The sequence below is a fragment of the Lethenteron reissneri genome, chromosome 28 (assembly GCF_015708825.2).
Source record: "Lethenteron reissneri isolate LAM-NWPU_2019-01 chromosome 28, ASM1570882v1, whole genome shotgun sequence".
NCBI lineage: Eukaryota > Metazoa > Chordata > Hyperoartia > Petromyzontiformes > Petromyzontidae > Lethenteron > Lethenteron reissneri.
The window spans coordinates 3,713,475-3,732,411 of NC_083806.1; the positions used below are offsets into that span (position 1 = coordinate 3,713,475).

General features: G+C 45.7%; 1 protein-coding gene across 1 annotated transcript; it reads left to right on the forward strand.

Annotated features, from left to right (window-relative positions):
• The first annotated feature begins 424 nt into the window (after positions 1–424).
• On the forward strand, positions 425–18,871 carry LOC133348820 (ataxin-2-like). Its single transcript, XM_061561850.1, is given in 25 exon segments — positions 425–998; positions 2,932–2,965; positions 3,157–3,213; positions 3,772–3,843; positions 4,497–4,650; positions 5,566–5,684; positions 6,055–6,146; positions 7,090–7,500; positions 7,740–7,921; positions 8,322–8,489; positions 9,057–9,290; positions 9,721–9,941; positions 9,943–10,033; positions 11,242–11,370; positions 11,483–11,571; positions 11,785–12,188; positions 12,483–12,564; positions 12,794–12,943; positions 13,318–13,399; positions 13,581–13,738; positions 13,884–14,019; positions 15,528–15,661; positions 15,943–16,156; positions 16,631–16,819; positions 17,151–18,871. Coding segments are annotated over 25 exon segments (3,714 nt in total). The 5' UTR covers positions 425–933; the 3' UTR covers positions 17,198–18,871.
• The last annotated feature ends 66 nt before the right edge of the window (positions 18,872–18,937 follow it).

The window sequence follows — 18,937 nt, forward strand, 5'->3', positions numbered from 1 at the left end:
CCATGGATCCTAGAGGATCGCTTTCACCGGCGCACAGTTCGTTAACAACCCTTAGAGGATCGCTTTTGTCGCGATCGCCAAACAACGTCGCGTTAAAACTTTAAACTTCTGAGACAAGCAACTCGTCTCCGTGTCTCTCACAACGTCGGCGGTCGTGTTTCAGTAACACGGACACGCGTTGAGCCACAGTCCAACACTTCAATTCGCGTTTCAGTTCTTTTTAGCGGGAAACCGCTCCTCTCTCGCGATATAGTCCCACGGCGCACGCGGACGGTTACAACCGCTACGTGCTGCGTGCGCAGGCCCCGCGTTGGCGAGGGGGGGGGGCAGCTCGAGGGGGGGGGGGGCGGTGGCGCCGTGCTGGCAGATGGAGGAGGGCGGGGCTCGGGGGGTGTGGGATGAGGGGCGGGGCTCGTGTATCCTTCCGCGCGGCGCCTCCATGTTGATTCTCGAGGAACCGAGCGAGCGGCTCCCGGTAGCAGCGTCAGCAGCAGCGGCAGAGGCGGCGGCGGCGACGACGACGACGACGGCGGCTTTATCATCGTCGACGGTGAAAGAACTCTTCAGCGATTCTCACAGAGCTCCTAGCAGCCCGGTGACCGACTCGTAAGCGTCATCGCTCACGATCAGCGCTCTAGTTTAGCCGTCGTAAGTGTCCCGAGCGCGGCGTTTCCTCTCCTGAGATTCTCTCGCGAACGAACGAGGGGAAGTCGACGAGATACTTTCATCATCATCATCTTCGTTAGTAACCACCGTGTCACTACGTATTATCAGTAATACTGTTATTGTAGTTGTGGATTATTGTTTTAACCGCGCGCTAGTTGAATTTCGTTTACGTTCGGGGCAGTAGTGATAGCGGTACAGTAAGTGTACATTAGACACAAAGAGAGGCGGTCGTGAGGCGCGTCGCGAGTCCATGTAGGAGGAGGGAGCATGAAGCCCGCCAGCGCTACCGCGTCCAGCCGCAAGGCCGGCACCTCCAGGCCCACGCCCGGCAGGTGAGCAGCACCGCACGCACCTCCCCCACCCCCTAAACGACGTGGCGTCGTCGGAATGCCGCGAGTTTGTACGCCTGCCTGCGTATGTGTGTGCCCTATACTGTCTGGGTGGCAAACAAAGGCGCGCGAGACCGGAGAAGAATCGCAAAAGAAAGAAAAAATATTTAATTGTTTAATTAAATAACGCGTTTGGGGCCCACGGGCTAGGATTCGGCGCGCGTTGTATTTCGTAGACCGCATTGTGTGCTTCGGTTTAATTGGCGCTTCGCGATTGGTGGCCGCCGCGCACGTGATGGGCGAGGCGGGCTCGTGATTGGTCGAGGGGGGAGTCCGGGGCCCAATGGGGTGCGCGCAAGCGCGTGTGCACTGGGGAATGTGGCGCCGCGCCGACGACCTCTGCAGAAATGAGGCTGCCGATTCCCGCCCCATAGCGGCTTCCCCGCGGGCCCCCTGACACCGTGGGGGGGTGGGGGGCCGTGCCACGGTGCCCCCTACTAATGGGGCTTGTGGACAGCACCATTATATGCGATCTCTTTATACGGGTCCCCTGTTGATGGGAATTGTACGTTGGTGGGGACCCTGTTGTGTCTGGCGGCTCGCAACTAATGGGGCCGAACACGGACCCCTCTGTATGGGATCTCCTACATGTAAAATCCCTACACATGGCACCCCTGTACTACGGACCCCCTGAGAGTGGTACCCGGACAACCAGAATCCCGAAACGCAGATTACTACGTTAATGATCTCTATTCATATGGCCTTAGTTCATTGTACATGGGATCATGAAACATAACCGCTCCCAATACGCGGAACGCCGGTATCCGGAACCCCTACACCCGTTCATACCAGGACTCCCAACACTCGGGTCACTTAGAATCCCTCGGATAAAAATGTTTTGCCAGCCTCCATCCCGGAAACCTTTCGACATGAACACCCAGTGCATCCATTTTGGGGCCCTCTATCCCTAGTGATGGTGACGCTAGATTACATGATACTGTACTAGATTGGGATATAACTTGAGACTGTGTTGTATTAGCCTCGCTACGAACTCGGTCTCTCAAGTTAGATTCCTTTCCATGGCTAATGAGCAGCCAGTTATCTGAACTGGTCTTGCTCCCCCCCCCCCTCCCTCGCTAATTATCGTGGTGAAAATGGTCATGCAACCAACACGATCGACAAGGCACAGAACCGCCTTCATCCAGCAGTGGATTGACAAAGGACTGTCTGGATTTTCATTGTGTGAACCCGCCGATTTTTCCGCCTCCATCCTGCTACTCGCAAATATTCACACCCCGACCACCGGGCCAGACCACCCATTGGCAATATACCGACTTGGGCCTGAATTTAAATTACACTCGGCTACCCCTGATGCCGTGGATGGGTTACAGCATTTACGTATAATTGTAGGCTGTTGCCTTTTTTCAAACGAGATACGCAACAAGATGATTCCAATTCGGTTACTATCCATGATTTCCCAGTAAATCCATCCCGCGTTTTGTACCCCCCGAGACATAAAAAAGGCATAAGATTGCTACACCCGGAACCTCTAATCAACGAGACTCCTAAAGCATGGGACATTTAGACAATATACCCCGTACATTCGGAGTACCTGAGCTCAGAACTCGTACATACTGGATGTTATGGGATTTCTTTACTCTGGGCCTCTACACTTTAGAATCTTACACACGGGACCCCCCCCCCCCCAACACCTGGGAGCTCCCTATGCATTTACAGGGATCCATCCCAGGTCCGTCCGCGAATCTAATAACTCGGGCCTTTCTATGGTTGAACGCAGCAGTTTATTGTTGAAATGAAACTTGCAGTGACTAATTAAATGTGAAATCTCTACATTCCGTGGGTCAGCAGAACATTGGCGTTGTATCTGTTGCGTGGCGGACCATTACAGCTACTCTCCGTGTTTACTCTTTTTCAGGGGCCGTGGAAACAAAGGTCCTTCCCACTCGCCCGTAAGTTACTAGTTAGTAAACTCATGGTGATATGCTCATTATGATTCCTTGCTTTGGTATGAACGGCTCATGGTGGATTAGGCTGCTCTGAAATCCCACAGTGACCCCACTTGATGTGCAAATAGATGTTTCTCCTTCGTTGTTTTCCTTGGGATTGTAAAGTAAACGGAGGCATGGTTTTGTTCACACAGACATACGAAGGTGTTTACAACAATCCTCGCATGGTGCATGTGCTCACGTCTGTAGTGGTGAGTAGTGATGCAGCTGCATTCCATTTACTCTGTGACTATCCTGAATATCTCTGTTTCAAATCAATGTGCTAGTGGTTATTTCTAAGAATACATTTATTTGGGATGTACACATAAAACATTTGAGCAAGACAAAAATAGTAATCGTCATGTGGTATGTGTTCATCCACAAAGGAAAGCCCATCTGTAGTGTGGACAGTGTGCGATAAAAAATGTTCTTAAGCACCCTAAACAAAGTGCCACCGTACTGTCCAGCTGGGTATCCGGCAGTCGATAAGATGAGCTGAGAAGCCAATTAAGCTGTAATTGGGCTTTCCAGCAGCTAACTGATAATTTGTTTCCTGGCAACAACATGATCAATGAGCCATGACATTTTAAAACTGTTTACTTTTTCACGTTCCTTGATCACAGTTGTGTTTTAGTTGAAGGTGTTTGCAAACCACAGATGATTGAGGCATGACATGATGAAAGTGCTCTTTGAAGGATAATTCAACTAAGTGGTTGTTAGACCAATGGTAGGATTGTTCATGTTTACAATTGTCATGTTACCTTTCTTAGGGTGCCAAGTGTGAACTGAAGGTGAAGAATGGAAAGGTTTACGATGGGATATTTAAAACTTTCAGCCCAAGGGTAAGCACTATTGTTTCTGTTCCTTATTCTAAATATAATGATTAATTAGAGGATCGCATCTTGTACCAGTAAAGATTGCTGCACATCAATATGGTGGATTTTAAACAGTATGAACAGTGGCTTTTTAAGTGATGATTTACAGAGTCTGGGAACATGGGCTTTTTGGCTTGGTGGATGGTCAATACACATACAGGCTAGCACCCAAATGTTAAACCTTTAAGGGTTATTGTTGGCTTTTCACTATTTGAAGTAATTTGTGTATCCTTAAGGATGTATAACAGTCGAGTCACGCAGAGATAATTTGGAACTTCAAATATTTTCCTTCTAATTTTATTGATTGGATTTTTAAATATCCTGTGTTAGAACTGTATATCTTTCCTCCTGCTATGTTTACATACCAACTGTGTGTGCATGGTGACCACCAATTACCAATTAAGAGGTGTAACACTCTAAAATACATTATTAATTCAGCCAGGGGTACTGTCTAAATTTACACATGAAGTACATGGATTGCATTTTAATAATAATGCTCTTTAAATGCATTTAAACTGGTTATAGATTTGTGCTGAGTAAATACATCTGGTTGTGACAGCTTTAAGTTGTCGTTGATTGTTTTTTTGAGACGTTCGTGTTGTGTGTTTCCTGGGAATTAGCTGGAGCTAGTGTTGGATGCGGTGCATCTCAAGAGCCAAGACTCTACTGAGGTGGCGCCCAGACAAAGTGACATACGCCCGTCCGTCGTCTTCCACCACCCTGATGTGGTGCTGCTTCATTTCCGCGATGTCGACCTTAACTTCGCCGCAAGAGGTTCTACACGCACTCCGTTAACTCTTCACCACCGCACAGACGGGCACTCTGCTTGTTGCCTCCTCTCTGGGGCCATTTTCCTTCCTATTGTTACATTTAACAAATCAGGTTAAAGTTGTATCGTGTACAAATGTCATTTATCAATTTGATGAATGTATAGGCTTTAATATTTAAACTAAAGAGTAAGAATACATTTAGTTTTATTCGTCAAAGCTGTGGTTTAGTCCCTCCATTAAGGACTGAGTCGTGTTGTGTTACATGCATGGGTGGCAGGAATTCCTCGATTCTTATGCCAAACTTTTTGTGTTCCTCTGTTTTGTGTCATTTTCCATCAGTGTCAGTCTGACACAGGTAACACACTATGCCTGTGTCTCATTGCACTGCATGAATTTATTTGCTTTGTGGAGGATCACTCTATTCAACAAATCTATTGGTGAAATCATGATAAACATTTGGTATTGTACTTGATCACTTCACTAATTTTGATATTTAAAGGATGATTGCATTAGTTGTTTCCATTGCCTACATTTGCAGTTCACAATTGTCGGTGATTAATCTACAATTTTCCTGGTTGTTTATAGAGAATAATGAACGAGGCAATTGAACAAATATTGATTTCATTGGTTGAATTGCTGCATGTTTAGAAAATGAAATGAATGCCTTTGCAATCCTGTCTTATTTACTCTAGATACACCAACATTCGCATTATCTTAGAGGCTGTAAGAGCAGATGCTTGGCTTTATTACTTGCCAGTCTTCGCATGCTTATTGACTTATCGTTTTCCTGGAAATAAGGGGTTAAAGCATTGGCAGGCATATCATGATTGATATGCTTGTTTATATTTGCTGCTATTTTCCATAGTAATAGCACGTTTTTGAATTTGTTACGTGAACTTTGTTCTTGTTCGGTTTGTAGACAACTTTACGGATGCTGGCATCAGCGGCAAGCTCAACGGAGAGCACAAGGAGCGCGAGTTGGAGCCCTGGATGGGTGGGGATAACAACAATGATGATGTCGCCCTTGACACGGACATGGTACATTGTGGGAGTGACCAACACTCATTATAAAATGTGCACATTCTTACAGGCTCCAATAGCCAGAAGTTTTTGTTTCCTATCTGTGTGGTTGATTGACTGTCGGTTCAGTTACCAGCTTTCTGGCATTCTCTTTGCCAATGAATGGAACAGGGACAACAGTGCCATGTGGTTGGATAACTGTTCTCGAGCACAGAATTTGTAAATTGCACAGACATTAACACTGATGAGGTTTGTGAACTTTGGGATTTAAGTAACAAATGCACTTTTAATTGTGTATTCAATCCTATGCTTTTAATATTTTTTTTCACACCGACATAGTTTGTTTATTTAATTGAATACAATTTCATGTCTTATGCCGACCTTTCAGTCAAATGGCTGGGACGCCACTGAGATGTTCCGCTGCAACGAGGAGGTTTATGGTGTAAAATCAACATACGACCACAGCCTTTCCAACTACACGTAAGCTTGCTACTACATGAATAGTAATTGACACCTTTCACTTTACTGCTGGATGAGGGTACCTCCACTATATGATGGTCATGATGATTGTTTGACCCATATTTAAGCAGATTTGTCAGTTCTGGTTTGGCGGGGAGTGGGTGGGGGGCAAGGACCAGTTCAACATCTGAGTTGATAGCACAGTGATGTAACCCCTGTGCTACTGCTCTGCCGAACTATTTTTTCTGAGACTAGTGCTGCCCCCACGCATTTGTGTGGGATACACAGCCGGGTGGGGTTGGGGGCAATGGCGGAGCAAGGATTTTCAGGTAGGGGGGGGCAACCCCTCCAGCAATGAAAAATTATAGTTGTAAGTAAGGACTTGTCCCTTGCTTTTTCTTCGACGCGTGTGCTGCGATGGCACAGCCATCGATCGAGGGTCGAATTCGAACCGTGTGTGATCGGCATCGCGCTCGGTGAAGGTATTCCTTCAGGGAAGTCGTGTACTGTATACACAACTGCGCACAATTCTGTGAGTCACTTATAACTGCTTTGTCGTTACTTATTGCCAATTATGGACTCAGACTATTGTCCTATCATCTCATAGAGTCCTGGCACGTAATAATATGCTACACAGTGGCAGTGGGGGTCGCAAAATGCCGATTTATTATAATAAACCCCAAAGATCCGATCGAAATTATGGATTTCGATCGGATCATTGGGGGGGCACATGCCACCCCACCCCCCCCACTGCCTCTGCCAGTGGTTGGGGGGACAGGCATGAACCCAGCTGAACACTTGCCCACCTGTGCAATAGTGTGATTAAGGAGGAAACTAAGAAATACCATTGGCTAATTGTGATCTAAAGCTGTATATTTAAATCCTACATTCTAAAGTGCTAAGTAGGAGAAGTAAGCAGTTATGTGAATATTTTTTAATGTTGTTCACGATGTTTGTTGTCCAGCACGCCACTGGAAAGGGACGAGTCTGAAGAGTTCATGCGGAGACAGGCTCGCGCAACTCAACTCGCGCAGGAGATCGAATCGAACCCATCGTACCGTTCACGCGTGTCGCTCGAAAATGACGAGGGCCGCACGGAGGAGGAGCGCTTCAGTGCCGTACACCGGAACGCACCACCGCAGGGTGGCGAGCGTCCGCCTTATCGCTCGCGTGTTGTACTGCCCGCCAACGCCGGGGCGGATGGAGAAGACGGGCGTGCGGACGAGGAGCGGTACCCGTTGCCTCCGCGGGAACGGCAGCCATATCGGTCCACCCGTAATCCCAACGAGAGCGACGACTGCCGGCAGGACGATGACAGATATGGCTCCCGGTCAGATCGACCCGGAGACCGCGACAGCCCAGGCTTTAACCATAGGTGTGCACATTTTTACAGTGGTAGCAACACAGTTTCACGTATATCCCATTGAAACGTCGCACTTTTCTGTTTTATTTAATTGCACTTCCTCGTAGATTTCTCAAGTATTTTTTTAAGTGTTAATTTGTACTTTAGGGTGAGAAGTTAATATACGGAGATTTGTCTTGTGACGTTGGGATGGTTATCACAAGGTGTGAGGGCATACTGAAACTGGATGTTTTTGTCTTTGGTGACTGCAGGGACGTAAAGTTCATGGGGCAGAGGCACCGGGACATGGCACGAGGCGGAATGAGGCCAGGCCAGTCACGTGGTGGAAGGCCTGGGCCTGCGCCACACCACTCGCCCAGGGGCAGTCCTTATCACCCACACAGCTACCCACACCCAGATCCCATCACCAGCCCAGGACCCGTGCTTAATGGAGGTAAGTTCTCCGCTCAACATGCATCTACTTTTCTGAGAGTGTGCATCTAAACCATCCTCTCCTGTTATGCTGTGGTGTGTTCCCACAAACCCTTCTTTGACCCTCATCCTTTTCAGAAATTCATCACATTTTGCAATTGTATATTCTGTCCTTCATGTTCTGATTGTTACTTTCCAAGCAAATGCTTGTTTCCTTGCATGTACTTTTGCATTACATCCACAACTTCAGGGAAAGCCCCCTTGTGTTGTGCATCCTTATTTTCTCTTGGTGTATTTTTAAAGCATTTTATTTATTTATTTTTTGTTTCTTTCCATGCTGCTTCATGTCCCTTGCGCCACCCTGTCCCCTTCTCTCTGTGTCTGCGTTGCTGTCGAAACCCCCTTCCACTCCCCTCCTCCAGGCGTGTCCCTTCCTGCCCCCTGCCCATCACCCTCACGCCTGCCCGTTCGCTATCCGGCAGGGGTGAACTCCCTGCCCCCCCGGGCACCCACCCCCTCTCGGCCCCCTTCACACCCTTCTGCGGCCGTCTACGGCCCTCCTCCTCCTCCCAAACGCGGCCCTACAGAAGGTAGTTAGTGCTTTTGCCTAGTGTTGTGGAGGGAAAAAACATTGACTCTACACAACAACACATTATTGTAAAAAAAATCGAACTATGGTTTGACTTGGGTGAAAAAAAAAAGAAGCGGGTTTCCAAATATTAAAAAAATGTAGAAATGGATAAAAAGTGAACTTAGACCAAAGCCCAAGAAGTTGCTGGGTTAGTTCTGTCTCCAAAATGCAATAAGGCCATATTAATGTCACTAAAACATTGCATGTGACAACTTAATGAGAGCAAGTGCTAGAAATTCTCAAGAGGCTCCATCGAACTGAAAATAAATAATCAATGGTTTCCACTAAACCTTTTCCATATCTCTACTACGCTCAATACAAAACAGTGCATTCAGTCCCTTTTCTGAAACAAGTCTGGCTTCAACAAATTATACATTTCACAAAAAATCCTCATCTAATTGTACGCTGAGCGATGTTGTTTTGTATTTTGTGTTTAACCTTAAGATGGACGAATTATTCATGCAGCGAAGACAACCTTTTACGTTTGATTTCATAACGATTAATTCTTGCTGCCATTTGCTCTCAGGTGCACGGATGTCTCCAAAGGCCCAGCGTCCGGCTCGTTCCCTCCGAGGCATGGGCGGCCGGGGAGGGGGAGGCACCACACCCCCCATGGCAGGGGATCCTGGCCCCCACGTTGGCCTCCACGCGGGCCCGCACGTGGGCCACCACGGGCCCCCGGCCAACGCAGATCTCCCTGTGCCCTCGCAGCAGGGCCCCTCGCGGGGTGGCGCCAGCTGGTCTGCTGTCGTCAGCGGAGGTAATGCGCCCTATATAAGTGGTAGCATTTTTCATTTGTACTTATGAGTAGTAACATGTTCAATTATAGAGTCAAACAATTCACATGATGGAATTCATTTTATTACAAGAAATCGCTAGTTATTTCGATTTTTAAAAATCGGTTATTTTTCTCTCTAGTCATAGTAGAGCCTCTATTGGCGGCAGGGGTCATGGATATTATTGATCAAAAATAATAGATTCTCACGATTTAATGTAGATATTGTGACCATGTAAAATTGTTTAAATCAATGAATATTTGCATTGTTAAATTCCTATTACATTTTGTCATGTTTATTTGTGCGTAATTACCTTGTTAAATAATGGGTCAAGTTGGTGAGAAGCCAACTAAAACTCCATGTGTTTTTTGAGTGCATCGCTCACCAGGATGGCCGTGCCATCCCCTCCTACAGGTGCCACAAACCGCACGTCTCCCAAGTCCTACCGCCCACGCTCTCCCAAACCCGCCTCCCAGCCCCCATCCGGCCCCGCACCCAGTGCCCCCCAGGGTACTGTGACAGGCGTCCCCTACCCACCTCCTCCATCCCAGGGGGTGCCCAGTGCCCCTACAGGCACGGCCACGCCCACGTCGCCCCCCAGGACAGGCCCTTCTGCACCATCTGCCCAGGAAAGCTGGTCACATCCAGACAGTGCCGTCCTCTGCTCTTCCCAGCTCTGCTGCCCCCTCCGCAGTGCCCGTAAGGTTTGAAGGCACTGGACCCGAAGGTGAGTGTGAGATTCTTGAGAATTTCCGTTCATTTTTATGAACTAATTTACTGTTAAGGTGCAAGGCGTTAATGCTTTAGCTGTGTGTTTGTTATAATGGGGTCATAATAAATATTGTAAAGATGATAAAATATGGCGTTTTATTTTATTAAGTTGTTTTATTAACAGTTCTGTAGAAATCGAGCTATATTGATAGGAGAGTTGCCCAAACTTGGCAGATGAAAAAAAGGAAAAGAGCCTTTTGGGCCAAGGCGATGACATCACGAACCATGCATGCCTTTCGCCTCCTATAAACATATCTTTGGATATCCTACACTGTAACATAATTTCTCATGCTCAGACGTTAATGTTATTCATTTAGTTAAATACTTAGTACGAAAAAAAGCATGCTGTAAACCTATAAGTTGTCCATGCAATGTACGTTATTTTTCTTGTCGGGGGGTCCCTTAGTTTTACTTGAACCTCGTGTATATTATTAATCCAGAACAGGTTTGCTTGCATGGTTGTGTTTGCAAGGTCAGGGGACTGCTGTACCTATCTGAAGCTCATTACGCAGTGTCACAGTAACCATCTGTATTACATGTAGATGCATCAGACTTAATTTAATATATTTTCCCATGTAAGCCTTGCTTAGTATCAGATACCATTTTTAACAGAGTTCAAAATTGGGATTTTAGTCAAATTATGGAGTAATTTTGCTGAAGTTTATTTTTGGCTATGGCTAGCATCGGTGGAAACATTATGTAAACTGGTACCTGCCCTCCTTCTTGTCCCTCTTCACGTTAATTAACCTATGTACACTGCTGCAGTGTACGTAGGTTATTTAACGTCTTTACCGCCATGGAATGGAACAAAATATTCTTAACTCGAGAAATTCCTGTCAGGGCACGGAACTTAGTTCAGAAAGAATTTTGATTGGCAACGCTTTGTGAATTATTATTTTGCATGTTGGGGGGAAAAAGCAGTAGCAAGAGAAAGTCCATGCATTAGGGGGATAATCATCGTCTGCCATGAGTTCTTAACTTGCTTTGCTTTAATACCATCCGACTACCTCGCAGCTCAGTGTTTTTTGTAGATTTGCAAATATAAATAGACCACTAACCCTTGCTTTCAAAATGCTGGATAAAGCACACGATGCGTTCGTGATATTAAAATATTTCATGTGTATATCTTATATTATTTTTGTACCATCTTTTGTATTTCTGTAGTGAAAGAAGCTAAGCTCCTCGAACAAAGGGTTGTGGCAGTGTCTGCTGCTGTGAGCAAAGAAAATGTAAGACCCCCAGAGCAAGCATGCAGCAACCCTCAAGCTGGCTTCTCTAAACCACCCCCAAAAGGTATACGCACGTGTACGCTTTTTCCCGAAAACCATTGGTTACATTTCTTTTCAAATATCCAGTAATACTACAGAGACGATGTATGTTAACGAATTTTTACTTGCGTCTTCAGTGGTTCCCGCACCTCTAATGCATCAAGACCATGACAAGAGCCGCATTCAAGTTAAAAAGGAGCTCAAAGAATTCCAGACCAAGTTTATCGTGAGTAAAACTGTTTAAAGTCTAATCATAATGTAATTGTCTTTCACCTTGAATGAAACGTATTTGCCATTACACTTAAATCTTTGCCAAATGCGTACAATTTAACATAAACTCCAATGCTTATTGTGCATTCGTTCAACTCAAGCTGCATGCCATTAGTTGTGCTATGTAGCTCCAGGTGAATTCCTAATGTGTGGTTGTTTGTCTGCACAGCTCCAGTCTAGTACTGAAACGGAGGTTGACGCAACTTTGAGGGACAAGAGCCAACAGCCTGGCTTGCCTTTGGCAAGTGAAGTCAAATCTCAGCAACAACAGCAGCAACAGCAGCATCCTCCTCAACCACAGCAGCAGCTGCCACCCCAACCACAGCAGCATCCGCCACCCCCAGGCATTCCTTCAATTGACCCCAGTGCTTGTGTGGAGACTGGGAACCCGAGTGGCCTGGCGAGGAGTGCTGAGGGAGTCAAGGCTGTTTCCATGGGCCCTCCTGGTAGCGCCACAGAGGACAAGGAGGGCAAAGTTGTGCCAGGGGCAACACCTGGTTCACTGGCATCTGGTTCAGTGAGCGACAAGATGGATGGCGAGGAGGGGGATAGGACAGGGGACGGCATGAATGAGTGAGTGCTGGAATATATTTGTTAACTTTCATGCTGCTTAAATCTATCTTCATCTGCCTTATAGTTTATTGTACTTATCAAATGCCTGTACAAATTACAGATTGACATTTTTGGTAAAGGAATAAATTGTGGTGAAGTGACCAGCTGACGAATTACAAACAATTTAGTATATAACACATTTCATAGTTTTGGAGAAGGTAGTGGACATATTTTTTTTAGCTTATGTATAACTACGTAACTTTACCGAAAGAACCAAGAATATGTATAACTTTTTGTAATTATTGATGTTCACAGCAATTCTGTTAAGAAGTCCACACTCAATCCGAATGCCAAGGAGTTTGTGCTTAACCCGAGTGCCAAGCCATTCGTACCTATGGTGAGTACCTCTAATTTGACTGCCTCTGCACGATGTTGCTGGATTGACTTAAATCCCAGAATTTTGACCACCTCTTTTTAACTTCCACGAGCTGCATTTTTGAGAAATTAATTTGCTGAAAAGGTGCATTCATTTCTGGAGATTGGCACATTTCTGAGCAGTGTGTTTGGTATTGTTGTCGAGGTTAGCTAGTTGTGTGTGCTGACTTGATTCTTCTTCTGTCTACCAGACAAAACCAGCTACAACGCCAACTCCTCCACGGCCCCAGACGCAACCCAGCCCCTCGGTGCTGGTGCAGCCGATTCCCGGCACGCCCGTGTACAGCCAGCAGCCTACACAGTACCTGCACTTCCCGCACACCATCCCTCCTGGCATGCAGGTCAGGGGACACACTACTGGGGGGGTGGTCACTGTACAAACCATACCTAGACAAACCCCTGTGTATTGTTGCACTCACTGTATTTCCACCACTGTCTCTTGAGGCATTTATGTTCTTGCTTTGTGAATTAAGTGCGTACGCTTTTGTAATTCCATAAAAATGCTAATCTTTATGGAAAATTATATATAATGGACTGCTTGTCTCATTTAACAGGTTATAAACTGCTCCCTGTAATGACAAGCACAGCAGAGAAGCTCTTAACGTTTAAGTTACAAGTCATGTACATGTCTATGTTGATGCTTCACAGTAGAAATGTGGTATAATGTTTGTTGAGTTGGCAAGTGAAATGAGCTGTATATAGTAAGAGTTTGTAGGTCTTCCACCAGGGTGGATCCCTCTACCAGTACCAGCTGCCACACTCCGTGCCCGTCAACCAAAACAAGCCGTACAGGACAGGTAAAGAGCTTGGGATGATGGGAATTATATTTTAAGAACACCTCACCTGAGAGGACTGATGGATTAATTACTAAATTGCATTAAGATTGGAACACATGCCTCGTGATGGTTTGTGATGTTTTGTTTAGGATTCAGAGTGTAGCATGGATCCTGCGTTTGATACATGTGCATGCATTTCCAGGGTCTGTGTCATCCCAACGGGGCGAACAGCACCATCCTCCCCCAACTGTCATGGTGCCGGCGCCGACAGCCAATGCCGCTGGGCCACCCCTGATTTCACCCTCGCCCTACACCTCCTACATCCAGTACCAGCCACAGTTGGTGCAGTATCCCTCGCAGGTACCCATGTGCATGGTGTAACCAGTCGTTACTACGCGTTTGGTTTTCAGCCTTTCACGATCATGTTGTGAAAATGTTACCTTTGTCTTTTAAACTATCGCGGCGTTTGTGAACTTATTTAAAAGTCAATGCTGTGTCTTTGCAGCCCACGGCAGTGTACGGGCCCGTCCTCCAGGGTAACACGCGCCTCATGGCGGGGGCGGGGCATGGCCAGCCATCTCTGGTCTCCTCGGCACAGCAATACCAGCAGGCCGAGCAGCAGCACCCACAGACAGTCTACAGTACGTCCTTGGCTCTTGCTGCACGACACTTAGGGGCCATGATCCACTGGGACAATTTCAGGGCAATCGTTGCCTCCAATCATCACCAACAATGCATAAATCATGAGTGACGATGGCAATTTGGGTGGGCAACCGAAAGGAGAGTGACAGTTCTCTGTGAACAGTGTGTATGCTGAACAACGATTGATCTACAGACTGTAAATTAACCAGATGTTTAATGAAGGAGTAAGCCTAGTACTCGTGATGATCAAGTAATGAATTTATGCAGTCCATTATTAGCAGACAGCCAGTCAATAAAATACTTATCAGAAATTCAATCGGAAGGCTTTTCTGTTCTATCCTCTAGATCCTAATTAGTGCTGGATTTGGAAGACACCATTTTTTTCAGGTGCAGAAAACATGGTGTTAGAGAGGCACGTGTGCTGTCTCTGAACTGATTCGAAGTTGCAGGCCCATTTCCCATTAATGGGCAGCTTGAATCCAAATCATTCGATTTTGGAAAGTTAGATTTTTACGATGGGAGATGCTGTTTTAAACAATTGCCAGTGATGATTGCCCTGAAATTTTTGTTCTGGATCCAATGGTGTCCAAGAAAGAACAGGACGCTTAGCCTGCTTTGAGTCTTAATAAAGTATAGATATTCTCAAGCATATAATGATTTGTATTCCATTGAAAGTCATCTGCAATATTGGTGTCGGTTGGGAAGCCGCTGAACTAGATAAGTAGATGAGTAATTGATCCTTATGGCGGTACTCCGGGGTATCAAATAATACAAAATGGCCAAGGCAATTAAATATTTTATTTCTGGGACACTTTTTCCAGGGGTGTACTTAACTCCGCGACTGGGGTACCAATCAATCCGAAATCAGTGCTACTCCGCGATGTCGAAACGAAGCGACGACGATTGCGCTGAAACCCTGAACGCTCGTACGCACCGTAGTGCGTCGTGTACAGCTCGTCGAGATGAGTCGATTGCCGCATCGTCGACCATCAACAGACTAAAAATGACTGCATCACGGACATTGTGCAAGAGCCGGGGTACTATGGTACCCCGGGGTACTGCCATAAGGTTCAATTGCAGCCTTGAGGAAAAAATGTATTTGGTGTATTAACTAATATTAGTTAATGTAGCTATTTTTATGTTAATTGTGGTTGAGGTCCTGCTAAACATGATTGATCAACTTGGAAAATAATCATGACTGCTGCGGACACTGCATAAATTTCAATTAATAAGTAAAAATGATACCACAATGCAGTAATGATAAGGAATGAATAAACCAATGTAATATCCTAATACTGTAAAAGTGTACTGGCATGATAACTGGAAATGAATGATGGTGACACACACGAACTTAATTTCTTGAATAGTGTTGCTATTATTCACAGTACGAAGTGTAGATAATAATGGTGAACATGTAGCCTCATGTACCCATGTAATGGGCTCTCATTTTTTGTATTTTACACCTGTGAAAATTTTCCAACGATACATTGTTAATGTTTTTTTGCAGTGTCTGGTCCAGTCCCTCAATCGTACCAACATGGGCCGATGCACCCTCACCACCCACAGCATCCGCAGCCCCCTGCCACCCCTACAGGCCAGCAGCCTGGTCGCCAGCACCCTGGCGCTCCCAGCCCTGCACAGGTAATCCTGCAGCAGCGCCAATACACCTTAACGCAGGCCACGATGCAGCACGGTTTAAATAAAATTTGAAGAGCAACATTGTGTTCAGTCTTTACAATTTTAGTTGTTTTGAAGAGTTCTTATTAAGTGTAGAGACTATTGAACATTTGAGTGAAGCTGTGATTACTGCTCTTCCTTAGTATTGGTGACATCTGTAAAGTGTGAAAAAGAGAATGGGGGTGCATTTCTTGTGAATGTTTGCCTAATAATTCTCTGCCCCTCTCTGCCGGAATGCCAAACAGCACCCCTCGGGCCAGCCTCCTCCACACATGGGGAATCCTCAAGGACAAAGCATTTACCACGCAGCCCTGACCCCAACGCCACCCTCACTCACCCCAGGACCCAGCCCGCAGAGCCCCCAGACGAGTTACCCTCCCTCGCAGCAGCCTGTCTACGCCCTGCACCCTCAGTCCATGGGGCATCAGTACGCTGGGCACCCCCCACCACCACCACACATGGTATGGCCAGCCAATGAATGGATGGTAGTCTTCTGACTACCAAATTGGATGTCTGTTCGTCTGGCTTGTACGGGTGTGTGTGTGGTATGTGCGGTAATGAAAAGTGCTCTGAAATATGTTCCATTTTTAACAGAATTTATCTCGAAATTGGTGGATAGTCAGCAGGTTGCTTGCGGTGTGCGTAAGTCTGGGCAGCATGGACGCAGCATAGAAGAGTAGGCCAACATATACCCCCTTTACTAGAGGCCTTTCTGCCAGCAATTACATGAGCGGAGGGGAGTAATGGATGTTTTGCGAAAGATTCTTTAGGTGTGACTTTTGGTGCAAGCTGACATTTTTCATGTCTAAAATTTGCTTAAGAAAATATGGAAAATCTCTACGTATTTACAGCAATGTATCTGTGTCAGTCCATGTGTATTATGCATTGATATAAAGCCAGCTAATGTTGTTCTTGTTTGGATTTGGGGGGTGTTGATTTTGCAACAGGCACACATGCAGGCTGGCATGGGCGGTGGACATCCCCAGCATGCGCATCCTACCCATCCTTCGCACCCTACGCAGGTCATGCTGATGCAGGCCAATCAGCACGGGGGTCACGGGGCACCGCCTTCAATCCCCGTCTCCTCCACAACGCACTACGCATATATGCCCCACCCTCAAGGTGTGTATGTGCTCCCGTACAACACAGCAACCAAATAATTAAACAGGTGGCCAGCTGGCATATGTATGTAAAGTGGTTGTGATGTCCAGAAGAAATATCACTGCTTATTCACTGCAGTTTGGTTCCTTACCAGGCTTTATAAAGAACTGAGGTCGTAGCAGCTTTAATTCGTATAATTATAGAAAATAAATGTACGGATTTTGTTTGCATTACTCTAAATAATGGATGGTAAAGTGAATTCAAGAATGTTTCCTGGAGAGAAGCTTTGCTGGGTCATGTTGCATGTTGATATTCCTCTATTTTTACTGTGCGCTTAAATTCTTTTCCACAGTGGCTCACCATCAACAGCCACAGATGCAATACCCACCCAGCCAGTAAAACAATGAACGGAAAAGTCTGCTACGTGAAATATTAATGACTACGTGTTCGCATAAACCGGCAGCCGAAGGACACGATTACGGACCTTAGAAGACGTATGAAACGCCACCACTGATGATGGAACCGAATATCCGCCAATGATGGAAGTTTGCTGGAAGTGAGATACATTTATCTGAACCTCAGCAACCACTAAGTTCTTAAGAATGTTTATCAACTGCAAGATGCGTACCTTAGTGAATACATAATCAAAACCGACTAAAATGCCTCCTGTCCAGCTTTTGATTTAACTTTGAAATTAAGGGCCGTCTAAGAGTTGGACAATATGCAAACGCAAATGTCTGTGCTTCATTAGTTTGGTGGAAAGAACTTGGTTGAAACTGACACTAAAACTGGATGGTCATTCTTTTTGTTCGACATTTAATCATGTTTAGTTTTCGTGACAACAGAAAGCCTCGGTTTGTGGCCATGCATCATTTACAGACATCTTGACATCTCATGCCAAGATTGACAGAAAAAAGAGACTTATTTAAACTACAAGGCCTGCAATTGAAGGGCAACTCTGGAACATAATTTGGTAGCACAATTCCTCGGCCATTTTCATAAGAACAAATGATGAATCCGTCCAAAAATGTTTTCCAAGATACATGCAAAGGCCTCGACACGATGATCACAAGAGTTATATTCCTATGTCGCGAACACACTAATGGTTGACTCAGATGTTTGTATGGCAAGCTGTGCAGAGGCCACAACTGCGCGCATTGACGTGGCTAGCGATAAATTGCGTTGACGACCCCTTTTAGAAACTTTGCAGATTGTGGAAGCTGTGAAAGTAGACCTGTACAGAGCTTCTAGTTCTTTTCTGCTGCATAATACTAAAACATGAAACTGGAGTCTCATTATGTAGTAGGAACTGCTGGAAAAAAAATAAGTGCGACTGTTGCTTTTTTGGCATCCCCTTCCCCCATGCTTGCTGAGGTGTTGTCCTGACACGCCTCCTTGTCGGTGTTGGAAACGTACTTCTTTTAATTGAAATAATTTCAAGGGTCTAAACGTAATCAGCTGTTACTTTCTTTTTTAGCGAAGTTGAAAAGCTTTCGCATAACATCCCTGCGCTTTTAACCAGTGTTCACTCGAGATGTGATAAAAACCTACGTGGCTTCGAGCCGAGGGAGGTTGGAAAACATTTTTTTAAAGGACAGGCCGAGGTGAGAATTGTGCACTTTAAATCAATGGTTGGATACGCAGATCACTCTTGAGAGAGAGAGAGCTGCTTGTGGGTGATTTTTTTTGTCTCGAGTAGCCCCCTAAGACTTAGGTCAGAGGATTAGTTATGGTCCTGCAGGATTCTATGACGTTTCCACCGCTGCTAAGACGACGTGGCGCTGTCAGGTGACTCGCTGTACTGTTCGTGTTGCTTGGCTTTTGCACTCCTGGCGCTGCGACAACCTCGTGCTTCGGGAGGCTAAGAGTCTTGCCGGTTTGTGTGCGTGCGTGTGTGCATTGAGATGCTTGAAGAGATTTGATGCAGACTTGACAGACTTCTGACAAACAGTAGTAACTTGAAGCGAATCAGACTTTTTACGATGGGACGTTTTACTGCAGTTGAGGATAGAAATTAAAAAACTTTAAAAAATACCTAAAAAATCGAAAAAAATAAAATCTTAAACATCCCAACCAATGTGCATTTATTTGTGGTCTTTTGCCTGTTTGTAGCACTGGATTTTGAGTTTGCATTACTGG